General features: G+C 44.5%; 1 protein-coding gene across 3 annotated transcripts in view; it reads left to right on the top strand.

Moving 5' to 3' along the window:
* KLHL29 (kelch like family member 29) overlaps positions 1-20306 on the top strand; it is a 395104-nt gene that overhangs the window by 343113 nt on the left and 31685 nt on the right. For all 3 annotated transcript variants that reach the window (XM_042032873.1, XM_042032874.1, XM_042032872.1), the window contains 3 exons: positions 2580-2839; positions 15398-15596; positions 18259-18441. In XM_042032873.1, coding sequence (XP_041888807.1) covers positions 2580-2839; positions 15398-15596; positions 18259-18441 — 642 coding nt within the window. The remainder of the gene's footprint in view (positions 1-2579; positions 2840-15397; positions 15597-18258; positions 18442-20306) is intronic.

Here is a 20306-nt window from a genome sequence, read left to right as displayed (position 1 = left end):
GTTATATAGCAGAAGTCTATGTCTAAGTAGTTATATAGGCTCCCTTTATAGTCAGTGAGGAGTAACAGGCATTGGTAATGCAGGGTTCTGCTCATCCTGAAGTCGTCATCCAAAATATTACCAGATTAATCCAGATTACCAGATTGCTACTTGGAATTGTTTGTTTGTTGGTGTGCAGGGATATTAATGTGAATGCAGAGTTGCACCACAGACAGCTGAAGCCAAGAGACATATGTCTTGCCCCCAAATTTTGAGTCAGAGATAAAAAATGGAGGCATGAGGTGGTGTTTTCATGTTCATAGGATAAAGATCTTCCATATCTCCTATAGCTGTTGTCCCAAGGTCTGTCTTGCTCACCTGCAATGAATGCCTCTAGTTCACATGCCAGCCCTCATCTTAAACAGATGTTGCTGTGCCACCTTGCTGTGATGCTCATCACATAGAAGTGAAGTAAAGAGAAGCGTGTCGCCAGCCTCCTGCACATTCCCTAGTCCCACATCCCACATCTCCCTGGGACCCCTCTCCAGAGGGCCTCACAATAATTCCTGAACCAGACAGGAACATCAGTGGAATTTGCCATGGAGGGGTTTCTCAGGGAAGAGAAGGGAGTAAAGCTCCAAGGCCCAACATGGACCTGCTTGGACCAGTGTACCAGGCTGCATCAGTCTAGCAGTTTTGTTAGAGGTAGAGAAACCTGGCCAGACCTGAAGAAATCAGTTGTGAGCAGTGTTTTTTCTGCCCCACACCACAGGCTCAGCTGGAAATGGAATGGGGATGTCTCCTGATAGAGGCAAACCCAGTCCTCTGAAGAGAAAGACTCTTGAAAGTTTTTACCATCATATGCTGCTTAATGAGTCAAAATTGATTATTCCCTTCATTATTAACCCTGTGAGGATAAGGTGGAACAGTGGCAGATTGTCCTTTGACTTGAGAGTTTGCCAAGAGATGATGAGAGTTTTGGGCTCTGTTAGATGATTATTTTATTCCCAGCTGTATGTACACCATGAAACTGTGCCAGCAGATAGAAGCAAGGAACCTGGAAGAGGTTTTTGGTCTTTTGGGGGTTTCTTGTGGTGGTTTGTTTTTGTTTTTGTTTTTGTTTTTTTTAAGAAAAAAATTTGGTAGTTTTGGGCTTCACAGCTAACAGTTTACAACCTGTCTGTGGGCAGTCTATGAGTGACAAAATCTACTGACAGCAAACAGTATCGCTGCTGCAGTCAGCTTGAGGAAATGGGCTCCTTGGGGTCAGTACAATCAACCGATGCAAAATGAGATAACCTAGTTTTGAGACTGTTGAATCTGTAAAAGAAAATAAGAAGAGTTGGGAGAGGAAGAAAGCAAAACAAACCCACAAAACTCCTAATCTCATGTCAGGTTTGAAAAAAAAAAAAAAGAAAAAGGTGGTTCATAATCCCATTTTATTAAAAGCCACATATAGGTTGTGTTCAGGTTTTCAATCTGATGAAGGCACAAGCTGGGTGTAGGGAAGAATCCCTGAGCATTTCCAGCAGAAGCAATCTGATGAGGGTTTTGTTTGAAGAGATATGGGGCTATTGCAAATTCCTGTCCAGTGCTCTGTCATAGTGCCATATGTGATAGACTTCTCTGACAGCACAGGAGCCTGCCACTGGTACTGATGCCTTTGTGATCTATTGCAGTCTCTCTCTCATTATTATTTTTTTTTTAGTCCTATATGTTAAAAGAATATATTCTTCTTATTAGTAGTAGCTTGTTTAACAAAAGCTGCGAAGAATCTGAGAGTTCCTCTTATAAATGTCTAAAATTGGTGGGCTTTTCTTCAAAATAGCTGGAAAGGAAAAAAGTACAGTCAAATGTATGGTGCAGCACACTTCTAACACACAGCTACACACTGTGCTGCTGCTTCTGTTTGCTGGGAAGGAGATAATGCTGTCTCCTCTGTGCATGATTTTCTTTGAAACCCACTACACAACGTTTAACAGAAGGCATTAGTATAATCTGTGTTTTGCATAAGGGATGTCATCACATTCAGCAGCAACAAAGTTCCTTTGAAAAAATAAGAGGGAGGAGGATTTTTTTTTTTTTCTTTTTTTTTTTCTTGAAGTAGCTGAGTAGCTGAACAGGGCAAAAACTATCATAAAATGACTGCAGCATTCTCAGAAATGTCCTTAGTGCTGTTTGCATTTACTCGTAAGTGTCTGCACTGGCGTTTACATCCTTGCTGTTCCTTAAAGCAACATTGTAGGCGGTAGGAACAGCGGCAGTCTCTTGGCTGGGTTCCCATCCCTTGGGAAGCCCCAGATACTGTTATGTCAGTAGGTTTCCCCAGTGCTTTGTGGAGGCTTACACAAAAAGCAGACTCAGAGAGTGCATTTCTCTCTCCATCCCCAACTCACTTGTTGGGCAGACTTTGATTTTTTGTACTTCAAACCCCAATTCCAAATTAACCCAGGGTGCTGCTTCTAGTTAACTTCCTGAAATTAATTAGGGTTGGAGGTTTGTCCATGACACTTATTTTTCTCATGATCTCAGAACAAATGTGAATCTTGCTTTTAATAATTCTCAATTGCCTTTTTTTGTTTGGTTTTTTCCCTTTTTAGAAAAACAGCTGACTGCTAGCAACTGCTTAGGAATATTAGCCATGGCTGAAGCCATGCAGTGCACTGAACTATACAACATGGCCAAAGCTTATGCCCTGCAAATTTTCCCAGAGGTGGCAAACCAAGAAGAGATCCTTAATATCTCAAAAGATGACTTCATTTCCTACATGTCCAATGACAGCCTGAACACCAAAGCAGAGGAGCTAGTGTATGAAACAGTGATAAAGTGGATTAAGAAGGACGCCGCAATCAGAGCTCAGGTAAAAATAATCTCAGCAGCCTCACTCTGCTCCCTTTCCATGAATGCCTCTTTTAGAATAGAAACCATCTCCATGCAATTTTAAACATACGGGTGTGTGGGAGATGCGATGGGCAGTTCAGATAAAAAAAAGACAAAAGGAATGCAGGCTATGCACAAAATGTATGTAATTTCTAAATCTGATCCCTGTATCTGATCATTTAGAATGAAAATCTCATTTGTGACATGCACAGTACAGAGCTGGGGTCTCCAGTTGTTGACTGCAGGCTCCGTCAGAGATAAATTGGGAAGAATTACAGTTGTGTGAGATGCTGCTTTAAGGGGATGCATTTTAGTAACAGCAGGAAATAAAAAATCTGTCAGAAAATGTGTATTTCTTTTGATGCCACATACTGAATGATATAACTCCAGTTCATAAAATAAAGATTCTGTATCTTTATTGGCTGCTTAGATAATGCCTTGGGTTCTATATATTTATTCAAGTTAGCCTTTCCTCAACCGTATGAGCTATGCAGTCTGCTCTTGCCTAAAGAAACTGAGTCTGTAACTTTGCCTGGCACTGTCTCCAGATAAGCTGGAAGCAATGACTGTTTGGAGGCTGCTGATTGTCCTTGGGACCAGAAGTCATCCCTGGTGATACCTAAAAACCTGCTACTTGCCTTGAGTCAACTCTGTGGTCTGAACCCCAAACCTCTCCATTTGGAGGCCAGTTCTCTGCACAGACCCCATAAGGAGAAAGTTGTTTTCCTCTGTCCCCTTCTTTGGAGGCCAGTTGTTTCTGTTGACCACCAGTCACAGTTTGGGCTGTTTTAAGGTGGACAGTTGCTTATGGACCAGACTGGATCTCAGGGAGACACTTGGCAACGTTGCTGATGCCATCCCACATCATGACAGTCTGTACCTTCTTGACTGAAATGTAAATTCAAGCACCTAAACATGCAGTGGGGTGTTAAATGCATCATTGGATATGATCCAGAGCAGCTGCACATCCACATCTTGCCTCCAAAGTAGGAGAAATAGGAATTCCTGCTCTCCCCAGGCTGCTGGATAAGGGCATTAAAGAGAGTGGGGTACTGCATGCCAGGCCAAGCCTTGCTGCCTGTGCTGCTCCACCAGTTGAGCCCCTGGTCCCTGCCAGACCCTGCAGCCCCCAAGGCCTTGCTCCTGCCCTTTGTGCCCAGGAGATGTGGCTCAGCAGGACAAGCCTGGGGACCACCCCGCGTTCTGACCACCTCCTCCATGTGCCAGCAGTGCCACTTGGCATTGCCCAGTGTTATTATTGCCTAAAACATTCACACAGTATCATGGATTTACTGAAGTGCACCCCTTTTTGGCTCTCACTGGCCTTGAAAAACACAGTTTCACTGAGTCTTTCCCTGAGTGCTTGAAATTTGATGTCTCTGTGCCACTCTGAACTTAGCACCACCTCGGGGACTATTCCCAGGGGCTGGAGTTCGGGAACCCTGTGCCAGGAGCCTGCTTGCCTGGTGCCAGCAGAAGGTGTCACTCACCAGACGGTCTCAAAACTGTGATTTTTAAATATTTCCTTCTGCATGCTGCTGAGGCAATGCTGGGAATTTTTTTTTTTTAAGTGGTGGTCTTTCTTGCTGCCACCACCACCATCCCCACCTCTCTTCCTTCCATGTTGCAGTTGAGGTGCTTTTCTGGGTTTTTTTATTCCCAAGTTTCCTTCCCCTCTGTCCTGGTTCTGCAGTGCTTTTGTAGTTTATGATGGCAGTTTTATTTGCTTCTCCAGATTTCTCTGTGGTGCTTTGGTTTCATGCGTTACTTTACAGGAGCTTTTAATTTTTAATTTGTGTTTATCCAGAGATAAGGGTTTTGAATAAGTTACTATTAAAGATAGCAAGAAGAAACTATTTTCCTGCCCAATTCTACCACTAAGCTAGTTTATTTAAATAGTGGCTCTCACTTTACTTAGTACTCTGTGCACTGCTTGATCTATTATAAAGCTCTCAGTTAAATAGGTACTTATTTTTTAAAAGTAGGAGCTCACACTTGCAATGAAAAGTACCATCTTTACCATAATGAGTCTACATTTTCAGAGCCTGGGAACAAGTAGCTTCCATGGTGGATAGGAAGGAAGATAGACCTAAATAATCTTATTTCTAATGAAGATGATGATGAGTAAGAATTTGTGTATGGTGTGCAGCACAGCCCACCATGCCAAGAGCTGCCCAAGCTCCTGTGAGATGCATAGGCTGCTCAGAGCTTTGGAGAACTGGGCAGCTGTGGCAACACTGAACATAGGATGAACCTTCCTGCAGGAGCTGTGCATGGATATTTTTATTTTATTCAGAGTTTGGAGATAGGTTCTGTGAGCTGCCTTTAGACTCTTTGGGGTGGAGGACACCAGGACTGTTGGGGTCTCTTGGGAGGGTTGATGGATGCCGTGAATTGCAGCAGTCCCATCACTCCAGCTCTACTGCACTCCTCAGGTGACCTGGTCTGGTTTTATTTCTCTCTCCCAGAGGTAGTGCTGGCAGTTAAATCCTTCAGGGCATGGATTTCCAGAGCCCCCACTTTTTTCATGGTCTCCCCATCTCCTTTTACCTTGACAGTTCAGGCTCTACTGTCATGTTTTTATTTTCAATAGCTCCAATGGCAGGTGACTAAAATGCCTCTTTGGCAGCTTCTTCCAAGTCCTGCATTGGTGATTCTCCCAAAGGTGGAGGTCTGGCACAAACAGGGAAAGGTCTGTGCTCTTCATCTCACCTTCATGTCCGTCTTCGCTGGCAAAGCCTGGCAGGGGCTCTCTCAGCAGAGACATCCCCAAAGAGGAGTTTCTCTCTGAATCAGCACCCTCTGCCCCCAGGGCAGCTGCAGCTCTCCAGAACTCCTTGTGCTGTAATGGCTTTGTGTCACTCTGCAGTGCCTGAGCACAGTAAATCTCACCCCTTGTGTTCCCCTACTGCAGCCTCATGCCGTGCTCTTACAGCAACTTACCCATCACTGCCTCCCCTCCTGCCCGATCCCCTGCTGAAAGCCTCTGGGAAGGAGATTTTCAACAGATCCTCCTGTTCCCCTGGAAGGGTGTTGTTTGCTGTGTACCTGCTCTTCTCTGCCTTTCTAAAAGCTTTTCTTCGGGTGTCTTGACTGTTTCTGCTTTTGTTAATTCTTTCCCCACCAGGCTGGAGGGCAGTGACAGGGAAGGAAGCAGGATTTTCTTGGAAGGCAAGTTGAAAAGCTGCACTCTGGCTGATGTTTAATTGTGCACATTGTGCTCATATGAACAGTGCTCATAAAAGTGCTCTGTGGCATTACAAAAGACAGCACCTGAGCCTTGTTACAAAGAGAGAACAGCAGTGCTTTAAGGGTTGCTGATCATCTGCATAAGACAAAGAGGCAGTTCGGAGAGTGACATGTTAAACCAGGATTTGGTAAATAATTGTATCCCCCTAGTGCATTGGAGCAGTGCTCAGCTCATAGGGTAACGTTTATGAAGCTGGTTTAGTGCTGCTGGTAGTGCAGTTTAAAACTGGTCTGACCAGAAGAAGCAGCCTGTGAGGTGAGGTCAGGACTAGCAGGTAATTTCGCGTGCCCCTGGACACAGAGCACCGGTTGTAGGAGTCCTTCTGATTGCTGTCACTGAGTGCAGAGCCTTCATCTGACTGACACATCTGGGAAGGCTGAATCTACTCTTTTTTTCCTATTTATTTCTCTTCATGACTGATGGACGAGATTGTAGGGTTTATCCTAACAGTTATCCCCTTGATAAGCTCATTACAACTCCAGCAAACTCATGCAAAAAATATATTGTATAATGGAGGCTTTGCTGTCTGAAACCAGCAGTCTCAGCTGCCCAAACAAGGAAAGATTTCTGCCAGGCCCCATGCAGTCTTCACCTGAGCACATCCCCCAGCTCTCTACATGGCCTTGGGCAGGTTGTTTCACCTTTTTGCCCCCATTTCTTACACTATAAGCTGGAGGGAAGTGATGCCTCCCATGAGGGCTGTTGGGAAGATCCAGTGGATAACGAGCCGTACTGTCCACAGATACTGACAACTACTAAAGCTGCTCAGAGCTGCAGTCATGCCAGTGTCCACATGGGATGGGAAGGATGGCAAGTTGCTGGATGTGTAGCAATTTGCTACCTGCCCAAAGCATAGACATACCAAAGCTCATTGGAAACATTCCCACTTTCTCTTCCAAGTCCAAAACTATATCTGTTTTCTCCGATATAAAAAAAACCTACTACCATGTTTATTAATGACAGAAAACCTGGGAAAACAAGAGTCCCTGTTGTATGAAGATTCCCTCTCACCCTGAGGAGGGACAAGACATGAGGAGAGAGCAAACATTTCAACAAGTTGCCGAGAGAAGTGCCAGAGGAGGGGCAGATACTGCAGTGATGAATGAAGAAGAAGAGGCTCAGCTGAATGACAGCCGCCTTTTGTTGCACTCTGCAACGATATAATCATGTGCCCTTTTTCCAAACCTTTAAAATCATGGTGTCCAGCAGCAATACAAAATGTCTCCACCATAAAGACATTAACAAGCTTTTTATGAACTTGTGTCCTCAGAGGCAGATTTATCTAAACAGCATCTTCGTGGTGTCTGAGAACCAGAGATGCGTAGACAAATTTGAGGTAATTTAGAGAAGAGCAACACAAATGATTAAAAGACTGAAGGAACTGATGTGAGAAAAAAATGATTAAAAGATGTGAATATGCATGACTTGGCCTAATGACAGCTAAAGAGGGATAAATGTCTACAAGTGTTTGAAGCCCCAAGGAGGGGAGTTGCCTGGAAGGATGCATGGGAATAACAACAGTAAGGACCACTGGGATGAATTTGAGACTTGGCAAATTAGTCTAACAATCAGCAAATTAGTCTAACACTAAGCAAGCACAAAGCCCACCTGTAAGCCCTGTATCTGTCAGTGAGGGTAAGGAAAGTGATGGAGAGAAGGAGAAGAGGATTTATGTCAAAAACGCTACAAATGCCCATGAGCTATATTTTGGCAGTGACAGAGAGTGGCAGTTCAAAGGCAAGATGCTACAGAGGAGAAAGGGTTGGTGACTATGAGAGAGCAGATGGAAGATCCCTTATTTCTCAGGCACATTTTAAAGAGCCTCCATGCAGAAGAGCAGTTTGCTTCAGGAAAATGGAGAATCTGACAGGTAACAATGACAATTCCAACTCTGCTCTGTGATGACAAGGAGGTAATGATAGAAGCTGATACCCAATACCAGCATGTACAAATTACTTAGTTCATCATAACAAGAAATTAATTGATCAATCAATATACTCAAGGGCATTAAGTTTCAGAAAAGAGTGTTGGAATAAATATGAAAAAGGATGCTTCCAAGGGAGCCTAAGTGAATTAGGCTCTATACCACTCTATAACAGTTCAATTAGGCTTCTTTGAAAAGCCCACACTACCCTGGTGCTTGGAAATCCATTTGTGGGAAGAGCAGACAAATGCAGAAAGATGCCATAATGAAAGTACAAGAAGCTTCAATTTCTCTGAAAGTGAAAAACGCAAGGGATGAGCGGTAACCCCTGTGATTTCCCGGGGATGGGCTGCTCAAAGAGCTCCAATTTGAATGAAGCTTTTGCAGACACTCAGCTCCCATACGGGCTTACAGAGGGAGAAGAAAAGGCAGCAGCAGGAATGGAATCAGTGCAGGAACATGCCCTTAGGAAGAAACTGCATTAAATAAAAAAGAGGATGCAGGTGGCATTAGCAGTTCCTGAAAATCCCTCTCTACTAAACTTTTACGTTTTTTTAAAGGGATACCCTTGACAGAAAATCTACAGAATTATTTCTCTGAAGTTTTAATTGGTTTGAGGAGCTCCCTTGTCTCTCAGTCTGCTCAGTCTCTTCATTTGTGGCTTTTCCAACACATTTTTCAGTTTTTTACAAAATCTTTCTTCGCTGTTGCTGAAGCAACGGCCTTACAAAGACCCACATGCACAAGCAGCTCCTCACAAGTGCTCCCTTGCCTTGTGCTGCATGTGGCCCCAGAATTCAGGACCAAACTCCAGAAACAAAATTATTTTATATTATAGTCAAGAAGCCTTTTGGAGAGTTATGGCACATGGATTCACGTGCCTGTGTGTTGTAGGGGCGGAGGTATGAGTGGTTCTGTGAAGCACCTGAGAAGCTGCAGCTGTTTTGTTGTTGGCAGTGTGCTTTTGGGGTGCATCTGTTTGCTATGTTTGAATAGGTGAGTGCCCATAAGCAAAAGAAACACCACTTACTGCTGGTACCCTGTGGGGGAATTTTGAGGGATTATTTCATAGCAGTTAGTCAGCAAGCCAGAGAATGCATGGTAGGAGTGGGGCTTTTTTTAATCCTTAGTATCAGGCAAATTGCAGGTATGATGGATCAATGATTTATCATCCTGTGCATTTAAAAGCCTTTCTTCATATTCCTGCTGGAAATACCGACCCAAGAGCTGCTTTGCAAACAGCTCGGAGAACAGGACAGCCGCTCACTGGTGACATTACAGTGTTTAGTCAGCTGTGCTGCCATAAAGATGTCACGTTGAAACCTGATTGCAGGAAGACAGAGGGGCTGCTCTTTCCTTCTTGCTGGGCATGAGATTTATGCATGTGGCATCCTGCCACTGAGCTACCAGCTGAACACAGTGCCTGCAAACCAGATTTTCTGCCGCATGTTTATCTCATGATATTAGGAGGCTGTTGGCTGACATGCTACCAAGCCTTTGGGTTTAATCTGAAGGCAGCATTACAATTCCAAGAAGTCAATGTGGGTGATTAGTAAGTACTCCAAGTGCAGCAGAAAGCTTAGTTGGGTTTGGATATGACCTTGGGTGTAGGAATGTACAGGAGTTTACTGGAAACACAGTGTGTCTTTGTAATACCCAGGGGTTAGATATATCAAAGCAAGTCTCCTCATTACCAAGTAGCAGGGCAGCACTGGGAAAATCTAGCCAAAAAAAAAGCTTATTTCTGAGAATGGCAAATCAGTGTTCCCCAAACCAGCCAGTTCCCTGTTGGGCCTGCATTTGGAGACTCAGAGCCGGCAATAATTTGAATATCAGGTTGGATAATCTGTGGGGTAAGCCTGGTTTGGGCTGGAGATGGTGATCAGGAGGGACCGCTCATGTCTCCTCTCCAGCATGCCAGTATGCATGGCCAGCACGCCACATCTCCAGTCATCACCATCAGCACAGGTCACGAGGCAGTTTGTTACCTGGCCACAGCCAGGTGTTTGTTAATTAGCATGTCCTGTTCTCATTTAAAGGAGTCTAATGCAGTGGGGAACTGGTTCTGCTTCAGATCTGCCCCGATGGCTTCCTCCATCCAAGGAGGTCCTTGCTGTCACACTGGGACAGTGCACGCCATGAGGCAAGTCTGAACCCAGGGTTCCTATGAGACAACATAAATCTCCTTCAAGGCTCTCAGATGAATTAAATATATTCCTACTTCATAATGTTTTGAAAACTGTTGTAATTGTGCATAAAGGGCTGAAACAGCAGTTTATTGGAGCAAAACCCTATCGTAATGTGGGTAATCTACCTTCTATATTTGTATTTCTAGCTGAAGCCTGTTTCTTTAGGCAGAAAGTACAAAGGGCCCTTTGTAGGGAGAACAGTAAACTAGAGAGACAGATGAATTATAAGGCATAAGGGAAACATTATTTTGACCTCTTTGGGCATTACTTCAAAAATGTTAAAAATCTTGAGAGCTTTCCAGTGGAGCATTTAAGGAGCAGGAAATATGACTCTGTAGCAGTAGACATACTTCCTTTAAAACCTAACTGTATATTGTCGTGGCCCAAGTCCTTGCAGGAGTACTATGAGAGTCCTTTTGGAGAATACTTGTGAGGATTTTACTGGATTAGAGATTTGAGAATAAAAAGATTATTTTTAATGTGATAGTGAAGTGGGATTTGTAACTTAGACTGTGAAGATGCCAGAACAAAGCCCACTTGCAAGCAAGCATTCATAATACTGATGTAATCAGTAGGAGAAGAAATGTCATAAAAAAGTTTAGCAAAGTAAATGTTCTCACTCAAACTACCAGTCAGGAATAAAAAAAGCATTAGAGGCTTTTGTAGTCTCATTTGCTAAAGCACTGGCCTGCCTAATGAGATGGGAGTAACTTGTGTGTGAACAGATTATTAGGGAAAGGCCTGAGAGGGTCAACTTCAAGGTACAGTTGGTCATGTTGATCACATATTCCTCTGAGTCAACACTGACCCAATGGTAACACTTAGGCTTCCTCACAGCATGATCACAACCTTCTGAGCACAGCACCGAGGACAAATGGACACAAAAATTCTCGCCAGAGGGTAGAATTAATCACCCTCCAATTTGGATTGACATGTGGTTGTAGACTTCTTAGTGTGCCATGGTCTGAGGCATGGTCTGGGGAACACACTCCATTTCCCAGGAGCTGATGGCTCACAGCTGTGGCCCAGAAGGGGACATTGATATTCTCTGCTTCCCCTGGTGCTCAATGCATCCTCTCAGCTACCTTGCTCTGGGGACTGTTAAGTGTGTTGACTAAATCTCTCTTAATTATAACATGAGTTTACACATGTCTGGCTGACAAGTAAATATTTGGCTTGTATGAACCCATTTAGGTGTCTGAATCTAGAGCTGAATCTCTCCCCAGAAATGTTTAGGTAATTAGAGAAAGATAAGATCTCTTAAGATTTTTCACTCCCTGTTTTATATGAAACACACTTGTGATTGCAGGCTGGTGGAAGATCCTACTTTCTGTTCAGCCACTGAAATCAGTGAAAAATCACTGAAATATGTGCCTTGAAGCAGGGCAGATAGCATCTCTCAAAAATCTCTGCTCTACAGTCCCCAGTGACTGTCCAAAAAGACTTTGCTCATGTGGCAGCAGTGCCCTGGCTCCTGCAGAGTCACCATGGCCATGCACAGGGTATCTGGCAGCATCACCACACACAGCAAGGAGTTTATGGATGAGGTCTTCTGCTGGTGCAAAACCTGAGCAGCTCCCTTCATCCAACAGAAGCTGTGCTGCGGTTCACATCATCTGAAAAAACAGTCCTGATGGTGTTCAGAAACTTCCTAGCATTTTAAACAATAAATATTTTGATTTTTGCATAATGGTGTCCATTCTCAAGGAGCTGAGATGTGGTCTCCCATGTTTATGAGTTGGTAATTCCTAATTTTAAGCCCAGAAGGAGTATTAATATTCTCTCCTTCACTCTGGCATGTGATGCAGGCTGTAGAGTAGTCATAAGTGATTCCCAACAAAGACCTGAGAAATATTTCTACTTGTCCAGCCAGCGCCTGCAGCCAAGCAGGGAGAAGAAAACGTCCCCAGGGTTACAGGCACAAAGCACAGCTCCAGGCACCCGAGGTGGATGAGTTTGGCAGTGTGCCCTGTGCATGTATTCTGCTGCTTTAGTGATAACTGGTAACATCAGTAGGTGACGGAGATGTTTCATAGCTGTGTAAAGCACAACGGAAAGACAAGAGAGAATGGAGAGCAAATAACAGATGGTAAGGAGGTTGAAATGCTTTGTGGTGCTTATTGCAGTCTTAAATGAAAAGGATAATAGTAACAGGATATTTAGTACAATCATAGCTAACAGAGCTGGGAAGTCTTCATAAGGGAGAATCCAAAAGAAAAAGGCTGCTGATTGCCTAAATCACTTGAATATTCTTAAATCAGTGAGGCTAAATGAAATTCACCCTTGACTATAGTGCTTAAAAGAGCTGGTGAGAAAAGAGGTTGCTTTATAAAAGCTTCTCCTGTCTTGTGGAGATGCTGCCATGGTTCATACTCCTCAAATCCCTTGATGAAAAACACTGCAATTCTATGTACCCTTAATGCTCTCAGCACCAAGCCCGAGTCGTGACTGTGTGTGGTCATGCACACACACACACAGAGCCAGCTTTCTGTAGCTGTTTGAGCGAAGGGAAGAATAAGAGTGAAAAGTGACATCAGTTTTGATATGTGACATCAACTTTCAAGCTGATGAAAGGGAGCAACATGTTCTAATTATTATTCCCCTTCAAAATAAGCCACGAGCTCAGACAAAAGAGGAGAGAAAGGAGGGGGGTAATCCAGGAGAGAAAGAGAATCACATTTTCTCACTTATCTAATTAAAGCAAGGTGGGTGAGCGAGAGGGAGAGCTCACTGTGCTCAGGGAGCAGTGCTGCCCCATTTATTCAGGGAAAGGTGGGAAATGGAGGCGGTAACTCTACTGGGCCCATGGGAATTGTCCCATTCCTGACAGAAAGGAGCCGTTCTCCCAATGCTAATTCACAGGTAGCTTTGGGACATGGTGGGGCCTGTGGAACCCCATGTCCCCATGTAGTGGCACACCTGTTTGTGCTGGTGTTTGGCACTGCTTTGTGGCTGCTTCCAGTGCAGACCAGCCTCGGGAGTGTCAGGGGCAGCTCTGGCTTGTCCTACCGCACCAAGGGAAGGTGCTGGCTCCTCTGTACACTCCATATATTTTCCAACTTTATTTAAACTGCCCTTCAGAGACTCGTACTGCTTCCTGAGCAGCCTGTAGTGGGAATTAACCTGCCCTGTGGGATTGTCTCGCTCATCCCCAGCGTACCCTCTCTCCGCGTTATTCCCCTGTCCCGATGCCACGTTTTGTCTTGGCTCCCTTGTAAGGTTAAACGCCTCCAACCTTCTTAAAAAAAGCACTTCCTGAAGTCAGAGCTTTGCCACCCACTGCCATATGTCCACTGCTTCCTCTCTTATAAGGTAATGACATTAAGATATCTGCAGCCAAGTGCCTGACGTTTGTGGCTCCAGGGAAGGAGCAGCCGTTGTGCCTCCTAGAAGGCACCTCAGAAATGGATTTCAGCAAGGGAGGCGTATCTTTTTTTATGTTTTGAGGTTGATGAAGTGATCTGAAGCCCTACTTGGCCCTGTGCCACACTAGAGGTAATAGTGAGGAGTCAGGAACTTACTGCTCACAGGGGTGTTTTTTCCCAGAAGAGAAGCACTGTCACTTTTTGCATCCCTTTTCCATCACCAAACAACTTTTTTATCCCCAAACAATTGCAGGGTGGCCAGGCTTCAGTTCTTCAGGCTGTACCTAGAATTGCCAGCTCCAGTGTTGAGGAGGGCTGATAAGCAGGGGACTGGGAGTCAGCCTGAGACCCTTCAGCTCCTTGGGGCTACAGATTTGCAGGCATGTGTGGGACTCAGCTCCCTACAGGTTGTTGCATTTTTGCTTTGACAGAGCTCACAGCAGGCTGATGTGGCTCTCCAGTAGGGGAGCAGTGTGAATTTGGAGGAAACATCCTCTGTTTTCCTTCTAAATTAAGCCTGCTTCTTTGGTTTAGGTGGGGAAGGGGGAAGCCCTGGAAGTGCTCACAGGTGCTGCATCCTCCACCTGCTTGGCCAGCCCATTACCCAGTTCAGGCCATATCCTGCACTCCCATCTCACTATGCCCCTGCTCCATTTCCATCCCTGCTCCTGTTCCTGCTGTGACTTGGCTCTCACGCACTGCAGGGACAGCACACTGCTGAAAAAGAAAATAAGAGCCAAGTGGCTTCTGGAAGACCAGAGGCATCTGCAGGCCAGCAGATGCTGCTGGCGCCCAGTGTTTCTTGGGACCAGCACGGACCTCAGGAATATTTATTTGCATCCTGGCCTCAATCCCAGTTGGGATCTTTGGATGCTGCCGCTGTATGAATATTTATTGCAACAGATGATTATCTTTTCTTGCTGCTCACCCTTAGTTTGCATCCTGTTTGTGTGCCTTGCCTATGGAGTTCTGTGTTTTCCCATTGCTCTGCTTTTCACTGTATTCTCGTGCACTGTTGTGATATCCCCAACTACATATAAAAAGAATAATCTGGGGATGGACTCCTGCTTTTTCGATTGCAGTTTTCTATCTTGGGGTTTTGTTCTCCTTTAAGCCGTGTTTGGTGACAGACAGCTTCATTTGCTCAGGTGTCCTTTACCCTCTGAGGTTTAATGTATTTGTTTTAGAAGATGAAACTTAGTCAGTATTTCTATAGCTCCCTCTGGAGTCAGACTTCCCTAAAAGCTAGAGCTACATGATTTCTTCACCAACAAATAAACTCTGCTAATTGAAAGATATTTAGCAATTGGTTGACATCATTCAGGCTTTACCACAGCTGTTGAAATCTACCCTATTTACTTACTTTTGTTTCACATTTATAATGCCAGAAAAGACTTGTTTGGGGGTTTTATTACAGTACAACAACCACACTCACATTTCAAAGTTTATTCAGATAACTCAAATGCTTACTCCATATCTCCACTGCACAAGGTGTTACATTCAACCTGACTTCAGAATGAGCTTTTATTTCCAAAAAATTCCTCCATATAGTGCTGTGTAACAGGAGTTGCCACCTTTTAAAGATTATTTTCAGTCTCTGGGACCAAACCCAGCCTGGGCTAGGGAGCTCTGAGAGTTGCATTGTCTCTGTCCCACCCATTCACTAGGCAGGGCTTGTATGCAGCATCCATGACAAGTGTCTTTCCAGGCTGGATGACAGAGGATGGTTTACAGGGAAGGAGATGGAGATGCCAAGTGGCTGAACTCTGACTTGAAGGCTGCATGTGTTACTATTTCTCCCCCCTCACAGTATGCTGCGGAGCTGCTGGCAGTGGTGAGGCTCCCCTTCATCCATCCCAGCTATCTGCTGAATGTTGTTGACAATGAGGAGTTGATAAAGTCTTCGGAGGCTTGCCGGGATCTGGTGAACGAAGCCAAACGTTATCACATGCTGCCCCACGCCCGCCAGGAGATGCAGACACCGAGGACCCGGCCCAGGCTCTCTGCAGGTAAAGCAAAAAGTCCTTCAGCAACACCAGCCCCCTGGTTCCACATTCCCTGGACGTGCCCTGGGATAGGGCACAGACCTTGGCTCCTTCTCTTGGCTCCTTCCCAGAACCTGGTGATATTTCAATTTTCTATTGTTACTTTCCTTAAGCATTTAGGAGCCTCTCCCCATGGGTGGACATGGATGTTCTGATACATGCTCCTGAAATGGGATTTTAAAAGAGCCTAAATTTTAGGAATGGTTATCTTTGTCAGACTGGAACATTCCTCTGTTGTCCTGAAAGTGAGTCCCTCACCCTCTTTGCCTCAGTTTCTCTAGCTGCAGAAATAGGTGAATAATTAATTGTTTGCCACTGAGCCTCTTGTTGGGAGGATCTGTCTAATATTCATCAAACACCTTCACTTCCACAGCCCTTTGTAAATATAATATTTTTATATGGTGAGACTGGTGTAAATGTAGTATTTTTATACTGATGAGTACCAGCTCAGGCCGTTTAATGCCTCCAGAACAAATGGATCACACATAACATATTCCCTTTTAAAAACCCAGCAGCTGTGAAGAACTGAGTCTTTTTAAGAAGTTTCACACCCATTTTTCCTTTTTGAAAAAATGCGTGGAAAAACCCCAAGTGCCCACCTTGCCAGCCAAGCCCATATTGTGGTGATGTGAGAAATATCCTAAATATCCGCTGAACAGAGAGTGCAAATGCCATGTAGGAAAACTGCATCCAAGAAGGAGTCTGATGAAGCAGGTGAATTGTTTTAACATGCTGCCTGTACTTCTGCCTCCCATAAGTACAACAGAAAGCCAGACAAAACTTTCTGTCACTGCCACTGATGCTAATGTGGCACGGAGATGGCATATCAAACCACGGCATTTGCAGCTTCAGGAGACTGCCTCATCAAGGCACCTTTCAGAAGGACGAAGTGTAGAGGACTTTCAATAACAATCTACCCTAAAAAGTCTTTCATTGAAGATGACTACTGGCGTGATGTTTGAAGGGATTTTTGAAAAGTGCTTATTTTATGTATATAAAATTGTAGACGTAATGTGATCCATTTCCAGAAGCTTGTTGATGAGGGAAAAGTGATTCTCTCAGGGTAAAGGAGGGTGATTATAGTTTTTTAGGTCAGAGTCTAATTATATAGAATCATGTTATTTTGCATATCAACAGCATTCATGGAGGCACAAAGGATCTCTAAACACCCTTTGTGGACTCACTGCTGTGTGTCACATGCCCTCTCGAGGTCATTGATTATAATCAAGTTATGTCTTGCACAGGTGATTAGATTTTCTGCTACGGCGCAAAAATAATGATCTCTTCTTACTGAGAAATATTTATTTAAAACTGTAGAGCACTTTATCTTAATAACTTTTAAGAGAGTAACCTTGCTTGAATGACACAAATTTATTTTTTGAAAATGCTAATGAGGAATGACGGTAATCCATTACTCTGCAGACGCATTTCTCTCTGCTGCTGCTCCTAATCCCTCTTGCTGGCAGTCTCGCTCCTGCCCCACACCTGTGCACACTTGTCTCTGGGCTGTCTCTGGGCTGGGAACTGTGACACATCACAGCAATGGCTCCAGCCAGGAGACAGCTCCTGAAATGGTGATTCCTTCCAGCCTGTGGGCTCCTGGTCCTGCTTCTGAGCCTACTTCTCCTGGCAACACATTGCACAGGGGCTTCCAATTGCTGCAGAAGGGTTTTTAACACTTCAGCTAAATGCCAAGTCCAAACCATCCCCAGCACTTGACTCCTGGATGGAGCCAGGAAACATCCCAGGGTTACGCTGTGACCCATCTCTGTGGGAATGAGTCTGGAGAGGAGTCTGGAGTAACACAGAGGTCAGATATGACTCAGCTGTGAAGTGGGAATAAAATCTCAGAGATGTGGACTGCAAAAATTTTGCTGCATGAACAGAGAGTTTGGCTTGCTGGACACCTTGCATGTTACGGGCTTGGGGGAGCTGTTCAAGCACAGATAAAGCTCAGTTAATAACTATTAAGGCAGGGGCCATCTCTGTCATGTTTTCTAGCACCTGGTATAGGAAGACCATGATCCATGACTTGAGCACGTTATCTAGGTCTACAAAATCTGCTTTCTCTGGGAAAAGAAAAAAAAAATTTTAATAGAGTGCATGCAGAAAGAGTAATGGGGTGAAGATCCGTAACCCTAGCTTCACTTTCTCCAGACTCCATTAGCTTTTAATGTGAGAAGACTTTCTTTAGATTACAGTCCAAACATGCTTTTCCTGGATAGGCTCCAAGCTCCAAAGATATCACAATCCTTGACAAAATGCCCATTTTCTTCAATGGAAGAGAAATCTGCTACCTGCAAGTCTCACTCAAAGACTGTTGAAATGAATGGACATCTTTACATGGAACTGCCTTTTTATTTCTGTGCCCCCAAGTTTTGCCCAGATGGCGTTCTCCCTCCCTAGTTCTCCCAAGAGTGTTCATAGTGTCATTCCTCACCCACTGCTCCCCCTACACACACATTCCTGTTTTTTCTCACCCTTCATGGTTTGATTGCAGACTGTAAAACAGATTTATATATGATACATTAAAATTTCGCTGACTGATGAGTATTTTTGGATGGGTTCCTGCCTGGTTGAGAGATGCCACTTTTTTACAATGCTATTTTTCTTGCTTGAATCCTAGGAGTAGCCGAGGTAATAGTTTTAGTTGGGGGTCGCCAGATGATTGGCATGAACCAACGTGCTTTAACAGCAGTCACTTGCTTAAATCCTCAAAACAACAAGTGGTACCCATTGGCCAGCCTGCCCTTCTATGATCGAGAGTTTTTCAGCGTCGTCAGCGCTGGAGACAACATCTATCTCTCAGGTAAGCAGCAGATTCCGTAGAAACAGAACCACAGAAGGGTTTGGGTTGGAAAGGACCTTTAGAGGTCACCTAAACCAAACCCCCTGCCATGGGCAGGGACACCTTCCACTATCCCAGGTTGCTCTAAGCCCCGTCCAACCTTGCCTTGGACACTTCCAGAGAGGGGGAATCCACAGATTCTCTGGGCAACCTGTGCCAGTGTCTCACCACCCTCAATGTAAGAAATTTCTTTCTTATGTCCAATCTAAATCTACCTTGTTTCAGTTTAAAACTCTTACGTCTGATCCTGTCACTACAGTCCTTGATAAAAAGCCCCTTTCCATCTTTTTTATAAGCCCCCTTTAACTGTTGAAAGGTCATGATAAGGTCTTCCCAGGCCCTTCTCTTCTCCAGGCTGAACAACCCCAAATCTCTCAGCCTGTCTGCATAGGAGAAATGCTCCAGCCCTCTGATCATTTTCATACCCTATCCCTGGACTCAATTCAACAGGTCCATGTCCTTGTGCTGGGGACCCCAGAGCTGAACACTGTACTCCAGGTGGGATCTCATGAGAGCAGAGTAGAGGAGGACAATCACCTCCCTCGACCTGCTGCTCACACTGCTTTTGATGCAGCCCAGGATACAGTTGACTTTCTGGGCTGTAAGTGCACACTGCTGGATCATTTCCTATTTTTTGTCCACCAGTATTCCCCATTCCTCCTCTACAGGGCTGTTCTCAATCCATTCACCCCCCAGATTTACTGGTCTGGGAAAAAAGTTACAATACAGACAGCCCAGACAAAGCAGGACCTGCCAGAGTTTTACCCAGCTGCTCCTGGGGAGAAAAAAAAAAAAAAAAAGAAGCAGGAGGGATGTTGGGAGAAAGGGATTTCCCTGCTTTTATCATTCTCCACATCTCTGCAGTGTTAACGTTCTCTCAGAGCAGTCAACAACAATATTTTGCAGTTGCAACGTGAAGAAAATAGGTCTGACAACCATCAAGCATGCAAAGAGGTTTCACTGCCATAGAAACACAATTCAAAATACTGGCTGTAGTTGAATCTAAATGGTAGGTTATGGAATTTGAGACAGACAGGCTGAACTGCTGAATATGTGACCTACACTTAAAGTATTTGCTTACAGGAGCATTCATGTTTCGTACTTGTTGAAACCTCTCTTTTGACAGTAGTCACTAGCCCTATAATCTTCTTAGATTTGATGAAACTGAGACCACACTCCTTAAAAGGCTTTAACTCCCAAAGTATCTGTCGACACCATGCCCTGAGCATCGCAGTATCTGGATTTTTGCAGTCTGTTGGTACTTTTGCTTGGCTGGAGGGGGAAAAGCAATTCCCACCAGACAATGCAAGGATGCTCTGATGGCAGTTGTGTGGAGGCTGGATGATTAAAAGAGGAGGCTGGGCAGGGAGGTGCGGATGTGTGTGATCCAAGGATGTAGTTGGGAGCACAGATGCACCTGGCATCTGTACCAGTAAGGGGTTACAGCTGTTGCCTTTCCCTTGCCGAGCTCTCTCACTGCATTTTCTGCAGTAAATTGCTTCCTGTGGTGGTAAATTCCATTAATACTGCATAGAGACCCTAAGAATTGATTGGAAATTATTTCTTGATGGTTTTTTCCCCCATGCTTGTTTGCCCATGCTTGAGAGCAGCTGGAGCAAAAGTCTTCTGGGGAGGCTTTTGTCAGATGTTGGCTTTTAGTTATTCTTAGCAGAGGTGCTTTCCAATATGTACAGCCATTTTAGGCTGTGCCATACCTGGTAAAAAAAGCTTGGAATCCTAATTTCAAAGCTCATTTCAGCTCTTCCCCTTGAATCTGGCTAAGTGATTGGATGGTATTTGGTGGCTGCAATAAGGAGAGCTGAAAA

Source organism: Corvus kubaryi, unplaced genomic scaffold (assembly GCF_017639235.1).
Source record: "Corvus kubaryi isolate FWS band 111438036 unplaced genomic scaffold, C.kubaryi_AGA036_p1.0 37354, whole genome shotgun sequence".
Classification (NCBI taxonomy): domain Eukaryota; kingdom Metazoa; phylum Chordata; class Aves; order Passeriformes; family Corvidae; genus Corvus; species Corvus kubaryi.
Note: the sequence above shows the minus strand (reverse complement) of the source record. Positions and strands in the feature narration are given on the sequence as shown.